The sequence below is a fragment of the Astatotilapia calliptera genome, chromosome 22 (genome assembly GCF_964374335.1).
Source record: "Astatotilapia calliptera chromosome 22, fAstCal68.1, whole genome shotgun sequence".
Taxonomy (NCBI): Eukaryota; Metazoa; Chordata; class Actinopteri; order Cichliformes; family Cichlidae; genus Astatotilapia; species Astatotilapia calliptera.
The window spans coordinates 607,501-625,000 of record NC_137442.1 but is presented as its reverse complement, the minus strand read 5'-3'; the positions used below and the strand labels follow the sequence as shown (position 1 = coordinate 625,000).

At 51.6% G+C, this 17,500-nt stretch overlaps 1 protein-coding gene across 5 annotated transcripts in view; it reads right to left on the bottom strand.

Annotated features, from left to right (window-relative positions):
* Positions 1-17,500, bottom strand: part of LOC113015379 (semaphorin-6D-like) — a 94,075-nt gene that overhangs the window by 8,887 nt on the left and 67,688 nt on the right. For all 5 annotated transcript variants that reach the window (XM_080295714.1, XM_080295717.1, XM_080295715.1 and 2 more), the window contains 2 exons: positions 12,660-12,718; positions 10,711-10,764 (listed from right to left, as the gene is read on the bottom strand). In XM_080295714.1, the coding sequence (XP_080151840.1) occupies positions 10,711-10,764; positions 12,660-12,718 (113 nt within the window). The remainder of the gene's footprint in view (positions 1-10,710; positions 10,765-12,659; positions 12,719-17,500) is intronic.

Here is a 17,500-nt window from a genome sequence, read left to right as displayed (position 1 = left end):
TTATGATACTGAGCTGTTCACCTGGCCGTCGGCAGGTAAGCGTCCGACAGCAGCTGCAGTAAAAACGCATTTACGCTGGAACTAGCATGCAAGCTAGCTTGTTTCTGGGTCCCACCCATAGACTCCCACCTTAGCGCCTCATTACCAGGAGGTGAGGGTTTTCAGTGACGCCTGCTGCAGCTCGATGCATCACATTTAAGCGGCGTGCTGCTTTTTGGCACCGCTCGCTCCCTCTTATTATTTCATAGCTCGTCTCAGTCGCTCAGAAGGAGCTGCTCATCCCCGAAAACCCGATCAAAGGGCCAAATATACCCCCAGAAACAAAAAGCTAATTTCACGCCCTGCACTGCTGGTCGTCAGGGGGGAGGGGTTTATTCCCATTCCCTGCTGGCGCAGGACTCGAACTGGCAACCATCTCTAACCTCAAAGCCAGCATCGCCCCGGGGCCTCCGAAGCTTCACTTTGATACGAGACACCGTGGAACAAATTTGTCTTTTATGCAAAATACTGTTGAAATAGAGCGAACAGTCATTACACGTCCAGCCAGGATTAACACACACACACACACACACACACACACACACACACACACACACACACACACACACACACACACACACACTCCCCTGTGTCTAACAGCCACGATTTCATGTTCGTTATTTGCACTCTTTCATCTCCGTCCTTCGCTCTGACAGATATAAATAGGATGATGGAGACGCACAGAGAAAAATATTATGCTAATTACAGCCCGACACAGAAGTGTTTCATTCTCTGCCCTCGCTCTTTGTTTCTGTCTCTCTCTGCTCCGTCACTTTCAAAGTTCCTCCCTCTCTGCTGTCAGCCTGGATTGGAAAAACAACTTTGTGGCGTGGCGGGTGAAATCTTCTGGGTGCAGTCTTCTCGCTTCTTCTGTCACTGTTTGCTCTTTTCTTTCACTCTGAAACTTCAGCTTTTCCCTCTCTGTGTCCTTTTATCTGTCTGCCTCATACGGCTTTATGCCTCCCTCCATCTCTCTCCATCTCTCTCCTCATACTCCTCTGCTCGCTCCTGTCTCCTCTTTGCAGCTCAGATCAATACACGAGCTCTTCCTGTCCCAGAAAATCAAGTGAAATCAATCAAACAAATGAGCCACTCTAAGCAGATTCAGCACGAAGCCATCGCACCCATGATTAAAAACACTTCTGTAAGGAAGAAGATTAACTGCACGACTGACGGCACGGCAACACGCAGACGGATGTGTGACCTGAGTGTGAGGACGTCAGAGCCAGGGGTGCATCGCTGTGGCGTACCGGCCGCCAAGAGAGGAAGTCTGGCTTTAGGGACGCGCAACACTGACACGCAGCGGCACCTCCACGTCTTTTAGCTAACGTGCACTGTGTTGATTTATGACTATGCGGTGACAAAGACGGCAGATAAATGTCGTTTTAGACCTCTGAGAAAACAGCCGAGCCTCTGCTACTCTGATGGCTGACTGTGCTTCAGTGCAGACGCCTCGCACATCTGTCGCTCCTCCTCAGAAGGCGTGAGCGGCGGCTCTGAGGCCGAGGCGGACGAGCCAAACGCGGGAGTCAAGCTCCAGAAACTTCTGCCCTATTAGCATGCTCTCTCTCTGCCTCTGCTGCTCTCTCGCCCACTCATTCTCCATTGGTATTCACACTGGGCCAGACACCAGTGACAGAGGCTGAGGAGGAGGAGGGAGCAGCGAGGAGGGCGATGAAGGAGAGACAGAGCGAGCAATGACAGACATGGATTAAAGGGGGGAGAGAGAGAGAGTGCAGATGAAGGAGGAAAGAGGAGACAGGAAGAGAGGAGAGAGGAGACAGGAAGAGAGGAGAGAGGAAGAGAGGAGACAGGAAGAGAGGAGAGAGGAGACAGGAAGAGAGGAGAGAGGAAGAGAGGAGACAGGAAGAGAGGAGAGAGGAGACAGGAAGAGAGGAGAGACCTTGTCAAGTTTGAATTTTTTGCTTTGCCATTGAAACACACACAATCCTGCTGACTGTAAAGGTCAGATAATTCACACCTGACACACTCCTACAGCATGCGCGTGTCAGGTGTGTGGTGAATAACAATGATGTCGTCGTACCAGCTGAGGAAGTGAAACTGGGAGGATCCTTCGTGTTTAACCAACACCTGAAATCGACAGGGCCTACAGCAGCACGGCCTGTAGAGGGCGCCAGCACACGGCTCTAGCTGGACCTCAGGATTATGTTCAGACTGTAAATGATCTCAGGTGCTCTCAGGTACGTGTGGACGAGCTGCTGCTGGCTGCAACTTTCTGTTTCCCAAATAGAAGCCGCACATTTCATTTTTTATTTTACTCCAGAAAGCTTGTGCGTCCCTGTGATCGGCTCTGATGTCGCTCTGCAGACGGGAGAAACGCGCTCTCATTGGACGATGTTCTGGATCCGTCCACGCGAGTGTGGTAAAGCACCACATTAGGCCCTGATGATGATGATGATGGTGATGGACTGACCTGCCGTGGCCTCTGTGGTGCTGACCATCGCAGAGCCACATGCAGAATTTCAGGTGTTTAAAGGTCCGAATATGAACCTTCAGCTTGTAAAATGAGAGAAAACATCTCAGCAACAGTTTTTATGACGTCAGTAAACTTCCTGGATTTGGGATCGTCTCTGTCATTAAAGAAAGTGAAACCGCAGCTGCAGCCGAGCAGCTGCAAGCGAGCAGCTGCAGCCTTTAGCAAAAAGGAAATCTTAAAAGTAGAGATAGTGTCTCCTGAATCCAAACTGGAAGCTGGTTCCACAGAAGCTGAAGGCTCTGCCTCTACTTTTAAATACTCCAGGAACAACAAGTAGGCCTGCAGTGCGAGAGTGAAGTGCTCTAACAGGGTGACATGGTACTACAGGGTCATGTTCACAGAGTCAGGCTGTGGGCTCACAGCTTCCTCTGAGCTCCAGTTTTGATTGGATTTTCAGCTGCTGCTATTTTTGATGCATCGTTCAGCAGCTCGACTTACGGGAAACAAACCTCTGAGTGCGCTCTGACACAACGCTCGCCATCAGCAGCTGCAGCCACAGCAACATGAAAGTAACCACGGTGACGGAGTGATGATGCAGGCAGCACTGAGTATTAGTACGCTCAAGCCTTTAGTGGCATTTAATGGCATCTTTGTCAGGACACGTGAGTCCATTTCCTTTGTGGAGTATGTGTGCGTCCTCTACACTCCGTTACACTTTCAGGTCTGAAGCTGCCCTCACTCATTACGTTACCCTGATGACGTCCACCGTTGTCATCAGACATGTATGAAGCTTGCCACGCTGCCGGTTTCTCAGCTGACGTATTAAACAGCTGCTTTCCTTCATGTGCGGGAAACAACATAAAACGGCGTCTTCAGTCCCCACGCTGCGTTCTCCTGCTCAGCTCGGCAGGAGCAGGAGAGCGCAGGCTCCTTCCCGTCTCTGTTAGCTTAGCGCCGAGCATCATCTTCCTCACACCTGCACAGAGGTAAACAGCTGGCCCCTCCCAGCGCCACGCTCAGAGGTCAGACGACCGACGGGGAACATTTAGAAACATTGGCTTTGTGCCCGCCTCAGAAACAGCAGCACACACGCCCAAGGGCGCCGTCGAACCAGACGCAGCTCGCCTGTTTGGATGAACTGTGGAGACATCACGTATCCATCCGCCCAGTGACGCCAGAGACCTGCACTTTGTATACACAAGATATATATGAGCTTATATGTACACAACATGTACCGTGTACACACACGGACACACACCTAACGGTGTGAAACACCTCCGGCTGTGTGCTTCTTGTTGTTGATTGATTCCCACTGAGCTCCATATTGTGTTTTCATCGACCAGATCAATCTATGTGGGTGTCTCACTGTGTGTGTGTGTGTGTGTGTGTGTGCCGTGAAGAGACTGCAGACTGCTGATTGGTCAAGTCAATCAAGACTGATGAGGGAAGGTCAGCAAAGAGACAGCAGCAAAAACACACACACACACACACACACACACACACACACACACACACACACACACACACACAGGTGTTTGTCCTGGCATGTTTGTGAGGACCTTCTAATGAAGCCCCTCGTTGCTGACTCGGTGCTGGAAAAGTCAAACAGCTTTTTGAAGTTTGAAGAAGAGAAACACAGACGAGTCATCGGCACTTCAAAGTGTCCTACATTCACCTGAACTCATGTTTCATTCTCACCTTTAGCCAACCTCAGCATCATGTCTCAAAATCCAAAAGATCTGTGATGGAGGCATCCTCACGAAGTCATTATAGGTGCTACACACACACACACACACTGAGGTGCCCACTCCCCTGTCCCCCGCTGTGTCCCCCTGTGTCCCCGCTGTGTCCCCCTGTGCCCCCACTGTGTCTCCCTGGGTCCCACTGTGTCCCCGCTGTGTCCCCTGCTGTGTCCCCGCTGTATCCCCTGATGTGTCCCACTGTATCCCCTGATGTGTCCCCGCTGTATCCCCTGATGTGTCCCCCTGTGTCCCACTGTGTCCCCTGATGTATCCCCGCTGTGTCCCCCTGTGCCCCCACTGTGTCCCCTGATGTGTCCCCGCTGTGTCCCCCTGTGTCTCCCTGTGTCCCCGCTGTCTCTCCCTGTGTCCCCGCTGTCTCCCTGTGTCCCACTGTGTACCCGCTGTATCCCCGCTATGTCTCCCTGTGCCCCCCTGTGTCCCCACTGTGTCTCCATGTGTCCTCTGATGTGTCCCCGCTGTGTCCCCCTGTGCCACCCTGTGTCCTGCTGTCTCTCCCTGTGTCCCCGCTGTCTCCCTGTGCCCCCCTGTGTCTCCCTGTGTACCCACTGTATCCCCGCTATGTCTCCCTGTGTCCCCGCTGTGTCCCCCTGTCTCTCCCTGTGTCCCCCTGTGCCCGTGCTGTGTCTCCCTGTGTACCCGCTGTATCCCTGCTGTGTCTCCCTGTGTCCAACTGTGCCCCCTGTGTCTCCCTGTGCCCCGCTGTGTCCCCCTGTGTCCTGCTGTGTCTCCCTGTGTCCCCCCGCTGTGTCTCCCTGTGTCCCCGCTGTCTCCCTGTGCCCCGCTTCGTCCCCCTGTGTCTCCCTGTGTCCCCGCTGTGCCCCGTGTCCCGCTGTGTCCTCCTGTGCCCCCTGTGTCCCCATGTGTCCTCCTGTTTCCCCGCTGTGTCTCCCTGTGACCCGCTGTGTCCCCGCTGTGTCCTCCTGTGTCCCCGCTGTGTTTCCTTGTGTCCCCACTGTGTTTCCTTGTGTCCCCGCTGTGTTTCCTGTGTCCCCGCTGTGTCCCCTGTGTCCCCGCTGTGTTTCCCTGTGTCCCCGCTGTGTCCCCGCTGTGTCCCCCCTGTGTCCCCGCTGTGTCCCCCCTGTGTCCCTGCTGTGTTTCCCTGTGTCCCCGCTGTGACACAGTTCCATCACTTCTCCATGATGACGCCTGCCTCAGGCTGCTTTGTACTGTAAGGTAGAGCCCCTGGAATAACACAGGGAAACCCCAACAATTGCTTGGCGACAGTGGGGAGGAAAACTCCAGCATACGTTTTTGGGGCGAGGGCTGGTCTAGGTGACGCTGTCACCATCACACTCTGCTCCTCCCCTCACCTGTGACCATGTCTAAGCACCAGAGCCACTGCAGGGTGGAGACACCCAGCACCATCACACACAGAGCTCACCCCCTGTCTCACTCTCCCTGTCACTTCCTGTTCTGAGAGCCGGAAGCGTCAAAGCTATCAGCGCCATCACTTGAAGAAGGCGGGCGCTCGTTAGCAACAAACGGCCGCCTGAAATCTGTCCAGCGAAGCTGCTTTCAGTCGGAGAAAATGAAGACAATTAGCGTCAACACAACAGCTTCTGGCTGCTTCCTAACAGCTCTCATCGCCGCCTTTTCAGCGTGAGCCACACGACACGCTCAGTCCATTTGTAAGAGCTCCAGCTCATTAAAAAGCACTTTAACACACTGTGACGGCTCTTTTTCCTGCTCTCACACACTCTGAGATGCAAACGCTCTCGCCAAAGCATTTGGCAAACACATGATCACACACGCTTCACACTTTAGGCGACACACACGCTTTTGTTTTTGTGCGCTGGAGCCGTCAGCGCGCTGCTGTAATCACACGCTCGGTGTCGTCGGCGCACACACTGTAATTAGGATGTCGTCTCTTCTGGAGGGCGTGTGGCGAGGCTACTGCTTTCTACCACAGAGATAAAGGCGGTGCTCGTTCACGCCGTCCTGAGCTGCAACACGACACGCACAACAAAGTCTGCAGCTAAACTACAGGTCACACGTCTCAGAGCGTCCTCGTAAACCTTGAGGCTCGCCGGCGGGGAGGTGCACCCCCCCCACCACGCACGCGCGCACACACACACACACACACACACACACACACACACACACACACACACAGTAACAGCAGCTCCCAATAGGGCTTTGGAGTTGACGTCACGCCGCAATGCATTGTGGGAGCGCAGCTCCATTTTCGGGGTCTACGAATCAAAACAAACACACTGTGTTGGAACGACGACGACAAGAAACATGCTTAAAAGCAGCTCAAAAGAAAACGGACGGTATAGAGACCGATTGCGTCCAGAGGCGAAGCAGCGGTACTTGAAAAAAAATAGAGTGCATCGCAAATCTGGACCCATATGAAATACGGCGGTGGAGTAAAGACCCAGACGACCTCCCGCCACTGTCCTACCCCGATATCTTCACGTATCTTGTTTGTGGAGTAAGCGCTTACACAGCGAACCAGTTTCGTAATTACAAGTCACTGGAGGCGCACATCCAATTTACAAATGGCTGGGTGCAAGATTTGGCTATTTTCAAGCCGCCAAACTCTGAGTACGTCGTCAAAGTAAGTCAGCTGGAGTGCACCGAGTGAAATAGCCATTTTCCACCCCCCACCATAATTAATGTTACACATTTATCATTGAACTGCTAAAATAACGTTATCATATTATATGCCCGTAATTGTAAAGTACATGCAAGTTAACACATTGATAATCGGGTAAATTATTAACGCCAATTTGTGTCCTTCCTGTCTCATTTCATTTATTGTCTTTACATCAACCAATCAAGTCACTCCATTCTATGTTTGATCGCAATTTCTATAACTTCTGAGACCACCAACGATGATATTATTCAGCTATAAAGTGTGATGTGAACATATTTAGAACTTACCGGAATGAAAATGTCTTGAGCACACCAGCTGATATATCTGGAGACGTAACAGAACTTGATATCAGCTCGTCTCACGGCTGCTATCCAGGCTAGACGCCTTCGTTTGGTAACATCCGATACATGAGCTCCTTCATGTTGCTTCCAGGTTGGGAAAGCATAAAAAGACAATCCAAACTTATTCCCGTGCCGGTCGTAAGATCGAACATTGCAGCCGACCGCACAGCAAGTACAAACCATGGCTATGCTTTCGCTCCTTACTTAGACCCCCAAAATGGCGGATCGGGCCAAAATCCTTTCCACGCCCACCCCCGTGACATCACGCTCCAAAGCCCTATAACAACAACCTCCCACGCTCCTGTGAGCTACAGCAGCGATGCAGGCTGAAAGTGTGTGTGTGATCACTAACAGCGTTGCTATGGTGATATGAATGTGACCCCTGAGCAGACAGCTCGAGGCCCCGCCCCTGCTAACAGATGTCACATGATCAGCTGCAACAGGTTAAGGTGAGCGCCGCGAGCTCTGCGGATCTCACAGAGACAGACTGCTGAAGAAACTCACAGCACCAGGTAGAGTACTCAGAGTACTGAGTACTGAGAGAAGTGCGAGTACTGTGAGTACTGAGTACCTGAGTAAATGGACTGGTTCTTATATAGCGCTTTTCTACTCTTCTGAGCATCAAATTGCTTTACACAACTTGTGCATTCACCCACATTCATACTCCGGTGGATGCATCGGAGAGCAATTTGGAGTTACTGTGAGTACTGAGAGTACTGTGAGTACTGAGTACCCGAATACCGTGAGTACTGTTCGTCCATTCCGTCCATTCCGTCCTAAGAAGCTGACATGCTACAGGCGCAGCTTGATGGGGGGCGTATTGCGAGGTTTCAGATACAGGGAGGAGCCAGGAGCCAGGTGTTAGAGCTGCAGGTGAGCCTCCATCTTTTATATACAGTCTTTGTTGGGAGCCACTGATGCAGTTGGAGGATCAGAGAAGTGATTCTGAGATATCTCTGACAAACCTTCAAACAAATGTCACCATAAGATACTGAACAGGTCAGAGCTGCGAGCGTCCTTTAAATGTCAGCGCTCACTTTCATGTCATTAAAAAGATGGAAGAACGCCGGACGCCATCTCCTCCCCGCGGCAGCACAAACCCCCTCAGACCGCTTGGGTCCGCGGCCGATCGCGGCGCTCGCTTCTCGGTGAGGACGAGTTCACGCGTGTCCCGTCAGCAGGACAAACTGACATCGCAAACCAGCAGCTGAGAAGTTTGATGATCGTTCTCGTGGTTTTACATCATCATCCGTGACGCCTGTCGGTCTGACAGGCGTGTGAGCTCCGACCGGAGCCCGGTCTGTCGGACCCACGCTAACAGCACAAACTTCATTTCCTGGATCGGCCGTCCTACGATCAGGAACGCGCACAAACCGCAGTCACGTCACCCAGGAAGCACCGGCGTCTGCACGACTCACAGCGCCGGTGTTCTGACAAATCGTCCTACAGTAAGTAGTTTATGCACATTTCTGCTGTCACAGAGCAATTCCAGCACAATTTAAGTAGGTATGACGGTTTGCCACTTAACGTTGCCCATCAGAGTATGCTTGTAGCTCACATTCACAAAGGTAGGATGGTTTGGCACTTCATTTCGTGTTGTGCGCATGCGCAGAAACAACGGGTAGGATGGTTTGTCAGGTAGGATGGATTCCCAGAACACCGGCGCTCCTCTAATGAAAAGAGTGCACTGCTGCATGAGGCCAATCTCAGTGCAGCGAGTCCACGGGGCTGCGTCGCACGGCATTAAAGAACCAATTTGCAGAGAAAACGTCGTTATGGGAACCGTTCCCTGCAAAACGATGTCATTACAGTAACGACAGCCACTCTAGCGTGGCGCTGTGGATGAACGTGTGCTCAAACATCACTCATTCATTGTTGTCTGAGTCCTTCACACCCGGCTGCCCGACACCAGGAAGTTAATGGTTCAGACACCATTATGAAGGAGGTGCCTGCTATCAGGCCACCAGGGCAGCAGCAGCAGCTCTCTTACAATCAGAGCTCCACACTGAGTGTGAAAAACGGGTGCGGCGCCGAGCACGGACAGAGTCACCCTGCATCTTTATCGAGCTGCGGTGCGATCCCCGCAGGCATCAATAAACCCTGAAACTAAAAGGAGAGTTAATGACGATACGATTAGCTCGAGTCAGGAGACGAATCCCTGCGAGCACGCCGGAGCGTCCCCGCTGCTTCGCATCTGCTACGTCTACAATCATTTCAGTCAGTCGGGGCTAATCGCCTGCACACGGGTATTGATTACGGGGAAGTCTTTGTACATGACTGCAGGCTGCGGCTTTAAGCTCGCTTCCTGCTGCCGTTTCACCAATTTACGAGGCAAATGAGGGGCGGAGCTGAAGTGCACAAACACCTGAGCGCAGCCGGCGTGCACACAGCATCACGCTCGCACTGCTGCGTGCACAAACATCACACACATGGATGCAGCTCAGAAAAACCGACGTTTCACATGCTGCTCGTCACACTCGAGGTCCTGATGTCAAACACAGCTTCACTCGACAAACAGGACACGCCGAGGCTGACGTGTGAACAAGGAAAAGTTCCCACTGGAGACTCACACATGGCTCATACATGTCAATATCAGCTCCATGCACACACACACACGCAGGTGATAACTCAGTCACATATCACAGCCATCAAACAGTGACATCATGAGCACAGCTGGGGTGGAGGTGGGCTCCAAAGTGGCTTGCAGTCGCTTACAGGGCGTGGCCTACAGGAGCTCAGCCGGCCTGTCAGACCTGATTACGTCTGTGATGTTTTACTATGCGCTCCTTCATCTCCTCACTTCCTCCTGATTCCCCTTCGCAGCACGGTGACCCGCTCCGTTCACCTTTCTCCATTTCATCACTGCTATTGTGGCTGCTGACGTGCCGCCGCCTCTCGAGAACACTCGACGCACTCCTGAAAGACGAAGTCGGCTGGTGTCAAGTAGAGCGCCTATCAGCGACGTTCACGCCTGTCCCCTCTCCGGCTTTAATCACAGTAATGCAGCTCCGGGAGCCTTAATGGATTCACTGCGTGGGTCTGCCGGCGCTCTGAATGACAATACGCCAGCCGGCTTCCCAGCAGGACTCCTGACAGGCAGGTAGCAGCCGAGCTGCAGCCTGAATACAGAGCAGGCAGCTGCGTTTGATCTGTGGGGCTGGGAACTAGCGAGGGTAATGATGTCAAACCGCGCGACGAGCTACTGTACGTCAACGGTCAAGCCGGAGCTCGTTAGCAGATGACGACGTTCCTCAGAGTCACGTCCTCCAGGTTCCATGCTCGCTGACAGACGTTTTAACTCAAATTCCCATCTGAATAATCTTAAAGTCATCCAGTGCTTGGACCTTCATTAGCGTCAGAAGCAGAAGGTAACAGGACGTATTTGCTCATATTGTGGCCTGTGGCCTGTCCTTACACACACCTTTAATCCGCTTGCATATGTAGGTAACAAAAGGTCATGTTTATACGGTCACTGTGAGGACCCACAGCCCTCTGATCAACACTAACAACAGAAGAAGAAAGGTTTCTTACCGTAGGCGGAGTCGGCGGTGGACTCCTGGTTCCGTGTCGTAGCCAACACGTCAGCTGCACAGATTCAAAATAAAACAGATTCATCTCATTTATTCTCCACTTCACTTCCTGTACCTCTCTGTGTTTGTGCATAGACCTGAGTGTCACACTTCCTGTTCGTCGCTTTGACATATGGTCACACATGGACCTTACTTGGGCAGGTTGCCATGGTAACTCTGTTCAGTTCACTGCAAAAAAAAAGCCATGCCACTCGTAGCAGATTTCTACTTACAGTGCTGCTGCTCTTATTTTGAAAGTTCAACTCAGACCCCTCTCATCAGACCTGCTGACAGGAGCTGAGCTGATCTGATGGATTAGAGATACTGTGTGTGTGTGTGTGTGTGTGTGTGTGTGTGTGTGTGTGTGTGTGTGGGTTTATATTATAGATTAAAAAAACAGGATGGATGAATGGATGAGTAGATGGATGAATGAATAGATGGATGACTGAATAGATGGATGAATAGATGGATGAATGAATAGACGGATGACTGAGTAGATGGATGAATAGATGGATGAATGGATGGATGAGTGGATAGATGAATGGATGAATAGATGGATGGATGAATAGATCGATGGATGAATGGATGGATGGATGAATAGATGGATGGATGAATAGAAGGATGAATGGATGAATAGATGGATGGATGAATGGATGAGTAGATGGATGGATGAATGGATGAGTAGATGGATGGATGAATGGATGTATGGATGGATGAGTAGATGGATGGATGAATGGATGTATGGATGGATGAGTAGATGGATGAATGGATGGATGGATGAATGGATGGATGGATGAGTAGATGGATGGATGGATGAATAGATGGATGAGTAGATGGATGGATGGATGAATAGATGGATGGATGGATGAATAGATGGATGAATAGATGGATGGATGGATGGATGAATAGATGGATGGATGAATGGATGAGTAGATGGATGGATGAATGGATGTATGGATGGATGAGTAGATGGATGAATGGATGGATGGATGAATGGATGGATGGATGAGTAGATGGATGGATGGATGAATAGATGGATGAGTAGATGGATGGATGGATGAATAGATGGATGGATGGATGAATAGATGGATGAATAGATGGATGGATGGATGAATAGATGGATGAATAGATGGATGTATGGATGGATGAGTAGATGGATGGATGAATGGATGTATGGATGGATGAGTAGATGGATGAATGGATGGATGGATGAATGGATGGATGGATGAGTAGATGGATGGATGGATGAATAGATGGATGAGTAGATGGATGGATGGATGAATAGATGGATGGATGGATGAATAGATGGATGAATAGATGGATGGATGAATGGATGAATAGATCGATGGATGAATGGATGAGTAGATGGATGGATGAATGGATGAGTAGATGGATGGATGAATGGATGTATGGATGGATGAGTAGATGGATGGATGAATGGATGTATGGATGGATGAGTAGATGGATGAATGGATGGATGGATGAATGGATGGATGGATGAGTAGATGGATGGATGGATGAATAGATGGATGAGTAGATGGATGGATGGATGAATAGATGGATGGATGGATGAATAGATGGATGAATAGATGGATGGATGGATGGATGAATAGATGGATGGATGAATAGATGAATGGATGAATAGATGAATGGATGAATAGATGGATGAATAGATGGATGGATGGATGGATGAATAGATGGATGGATGAATAGATGAATGGATGAATAGATGGATGAATGGATGAATAGATAGATGGATGTTTGCAGGGATCATTGCAGCGTCTGAGTTGGGTACCCTCTATAGAACCAGTCTGGTGTAACCGTGCAGGTAAGCAGGACCCTTGGTCCACACAAACACGCATACAGCTGTTATCGTGCGCACTGTGGGTGTAACCTGCAGGTTTATCTCACCGCGGCAGCTGTCCGGATGAAACGAGTGGTCGCCCTCGATATCCTGCTCAAACCCCGCCCTGCAGACACGGAACAAGGAGAGGGAGGAGAGGAGACGACAATCAGGACGGTGAAACATCGAACAAAACCAGACGCTGCACTGCTGGTTACTGTTGCCGGGGAGCTTAATCGGTGACAGGTGATGGCTTGGGACAACATTTAATCAGATTTTGTCACATGGTTCATCTGCAGCGCACGGCTCCGTGCGAAGGCCACAGGAGCTCGTCCAATTAAAGGCAGGAAGGTCGTCCAGCCCGAAGACAGACGGGGACAAGAAGTGACCATGAAACACACACACACGCACACAGGCGCACACACACACACAGTATCAGTAAAGCTCCTGTAAATGAAGTCAATTACTTTCCGCTCGGCGTCTCCTGCTCGCCGTTTTGTCCCTGCTGTTTACCGTCTCTGACTCCATCACCACCAGCGCCTCCACCTGACCTTCAAATCCATTTTTAAAGAGGCAACAAATCAGGATTTCACAGCCACACGGGACAAAAAAGTGGAGCGAGTACCGCCGCCACACAAACACCAGTGGGCTGTTAGAAAGATAAAACACGTTAACACAGGAGCGAGTTTCCCAACATTCCCAGTCCAATCACCGCGGCGTGCATTCCTCCCAGCTGTCCGCATCACCGACACGTCTGATGAATCCCAGGAGAGCGTCTCCGTCACCTGTGCAGTTTCAGAGCCTCCGCCCAGGCAATCAGCAGCTTTTACTGACTTCTTCTCAGTTGGGGATCAAAAGTAATAACCTGAAACTACGACATGTGTCATGCCTTCACGTACGCACACGTCCATGATGTCACCGCCTTTACACCATCCGTGTGTGTCCTACGCTCCTCTGACTGTGAGACTGGATCGGCCTCCGCACGAGGACTAAGGTCGTCCACAGCAATCGCTCGGGAGGGTCACGATGGTGGCAGCAGGAATGATCACCATGGAGACGATGCTGAGAGGAAAGCTGGGACGCGTATCCAAGCCGGAACGTACGACCCGCTTTCAGCAGCTGTCCTGCCTGCCGCTGTGACTCACTACCAGCCGTGTGAGCGTCCTCTCAGCTGATCTGTGCCGCTCAAACACGCACAGCTAAATAACCAACGGACGCCCGGCTTCCACATCTGTGCACGTGGAGGTGACCCTGAGCTTCAAAGGCCTCAGGTGAAGGTGTGAACAAGAACAGGTTTAATCTCGACGTTAACCGCAGTCGGACAGACGGGCCATCTTCAAACGCTCACCAGGAAATCTGAAATCTGTCAGCAGTTATTACCGAGCCGCTCTCCCAGCGTCCGGCGATCAAAGCTTTTCTTCCAAACAACAAGAAAAGCGAGCCAGCATCGACAGGAAGACGGAGCCGGCACAGAGTTTCCAGGTGTTGGAATCTTTGCCCACAAAGCTGCTGGGTTTGCCACGCCGCTGCGATCTGTGACAGAAGCATCCATCAGCCCGATCGCACCGAGCCCACACCCGAGTTTCATCTGGCACGCGTGTTTCCAGCTCTCTTTACCACGCTCTGCCCGTACGGCCAACACGCCTGCTGGTTGGCAGCTGTCCGGCAGCTGCTCGCTGTCTTACTCTCTTCCTCCGCTTTGTGTCTGATGGATTCATCACTTACTGACAAACACACAAAAAGAGGCATTTGGATGAATGTTCACTGTTTACAACAACATGTGACCAAACATGCAACGCTGTCACAACAGCCACAGAGGGAACACAGCCAGTTTCCTGAGGCGCTGAGACACGCGTGCGCACGTTTTCCATGCTTCCCAAACCTTAAATGAACCGAACGCGTCACCACAAACCATGTGACAACGTTATTATTGCCCAGGTGTGTCAGAGAGAGGAACAAAGGGGAGCACATGAATATCCCAGAAAGCTACAGGAAAGAGCTCAGCTGAGACAGAGACCGCCTCCTCCACCCGGTGTCAGTGTGTTCACGGGAGATCGACCAGCAGGTGATGGATGCGGCCTGACACCACCTGAGGGCTCCGAGTTCTCCTCACACGTCACCTGCACACACCTGCAGGCCTCTAAAACACGTCGCTGTAAAACGTGCTGTCCACGCTGTGACCTCTGACACCTGTGATCCTCTTCTTACTACATCTGAGAGGGAAGGACGGCGCCGGCGCCTCAGGCACGAAGATACCGTCGAACGGTTCAGCCGAGCTGGGGTGCGATGGACCTCGATGGAACACCTCTGAACACTGAAGCTCAGCCACACAGACCCACAGCGCCGCCCGAGCAGGAGTCCCCTGTAAGCCGTCACACGTGGGAGTGTGTCTGCAGAGCTTCCTGTGTACACAGCGAGCACACTCTCCCTCCCCGCTCAGACCGTCTGCACGCCAGAGAGATAAAACCACACCACCCAAAAAAGTTGGATGAATTATGGAGGAGCGGGCGCTGCAGAACATTCGTTAAACTGAATTTATTATGAAGCGTTTTGCTCTCGCTTCCTCGTCGCTCTATATTTACCTCTGCGAGTGCCACCCCCGCGCTCGCTCCAGCTTCCACCAGCGTGGGCTGAGCTGTAAGTGAGGAGCGAGAACAGGAGGAGGTCGCTATAAATCCCAGCCATGTTCAGGCACCTGAACGCCTCGCTCACGCAGAGGGGAGGAGGGGATGGAAATAGACTCCGTCAGTCAGCCAGAAAACGCCGCTGATGCTGAATGGCGTTTTGGTGCTGATGGCGTGGAGGCAGGTCGGGCATGTGCGGCTGAAGAACACAAATGTGTACGTAGGCGCTTTCACAGCATCGCTGTTACATTCACGCCCAGGACGGAAACGCTGCTGGCACCGGCCCTGCCCACCGCTGCCCGGCATTGATGAACGGTCCTCCATGTGACCTTTCCCAGCCGGGATGTCAAACACAGTAGGCACTGCGATGCCGACCAGAGCGATGGTGGAACCATCAGGACTGAACCCTGGACCCGCTCAGGTGTGTCTCCTGCAGGTGTTTGGGCCGTGAGGAGGCCAGAGCCGTGCTGCTTGATAAGAGGTGCAGACAGACTGCAGGAGCAACGTTAATCACCCACCTGAGCGACCCAGCCAGCTGTTCCAGCTGCTGTCGTTTTATGACGTCATCAGTCGTTGTTACAGTAAAGTGGGCAGACCTGTGAGGGTCGCTGATGCTTCATCGATCGTGTTATTGACATGGGAGGAGGGTGGAGCGGCGTGAACATGGCCGACTCTGAGAGCGCCCCCTAAACATCTGAGTGCAGTTTGGATTTTAAACCACACGGATGTTTTCAGGTAACTGGCTCTCTACCTGCCTCCTCCTCCTGCTGTCCTTTTTTAGTATTCTGCAGCTGCTTCTCCATTTTCTGTCTTCACATGGAGTTATATAAGCTGCTAAACTTCCTCTTCACTCATCCCTTCTTCTCCCCGGAGGGAATCTGTTACTTTTCAGCAGAAGTTTGAGGGGCTGAAACTCCTTCAGCTCTGCAGGAACACCTCTGAGAGCGGAAGCTGCAGCTCAGCCTCCGGCAGGTGTGCCAGCTTCAGGCTGCAGAGGTTTCTGCGTGCTTCGGTTTCAATGAGACGTCCAAAACATCAGCTTCAGTTTCAGCAGAGCAGTGAGAAAATAATGAGACAAAAACAGGCGACTGGAACGACTCAGCAGCAAAACTCTTTCTCTGATCCTCCAGGAAACGACACTCAGCGTCCACATTTCTGACTGCACGTGAACGCCTCGGTGACGACGCGTCAGGAAGACGTTTTAAACATCCTACAAAACACCGTCGTCAGCACAGAGTCAGCGCTGTGGTCCTCCACAGATATCCATCCCCGACTTTAAACAAGACGAACCTCATAAACGCTGCGGTGAGCGGACCAAAGTGCTGAGTCAGAGCGCCGTGAATCTCTCCGACAAACCCGGCTGCACGTCTTCCTGACACAGATCTCTTCCTCTGTCTTTGTGCTGCTGCTCCTCTCTCATCTTCCTCCTTTCCACCTCTTGCATCACAGCTTCGCCTTGCTCTCCGTTTCCTTGCTCGCTTCCTTTTTATCTCACCCCGTCCATTTAAATCCTCTCTGCTCCGTCTGCATGGCAACGCCCGCTGTGTCGTTCACGCTGCTGTGGTGGAGATCATCTGTGTGACTTCCTCTAAACACTGAAACCATCTGTTTGCACCTCCGTCATCACCGCCATCTGAGCAGGACGCCATCATTTCCTGTCAGCTCTATGATGGTCATCATAAATAACCACCTGCAGCGTCTGCGGTGTGACAGCTCAGGACGCCGGGCGTGTGAGTGGACCACAGTGAGGCGCAGCTAGGCAACGAGTCTGCACGGCGACGGCTAAGCAGACCCACAAACTCAACCTGTCTGACACCAGAGCGATAGATCGGGCTGATATTTGATCAATAACACCGATTATGGACGAGTCAAAAATCACAGTTTTCTTCTCTGAGACATGAAACATTTCCTGAACCCCTGCTGTGTGCAGGTATTGGTGACCGTCTCCGCTCGGATCAGCTGATCAGTGTGTTTGTGTGCTGCCAGCGGGGAAGCTGCAGAGCGCCCTCTGATGTGCAGAGCTGTTATCGCAGCTGAAGGGTGTTTCTGAGTTTCACACGTATGTGCAGAGGCAACACGCCTGTAAGCCTCGTCACATCACTCTGTAACATGACGCCTTGTATGCTGTGCTGAATAAAGCTCAGATAAAGTGATTTCAGGTTAAATGATGAGCTGATGTCATACACTTGAAACACATTGAGCCCGTCTGCACGTTTGCATGGATGTAAACAAATCAGCCGCAGGACGAGTTGGAGGAAACAAATATTCCTCGTGATGAAGAGAGA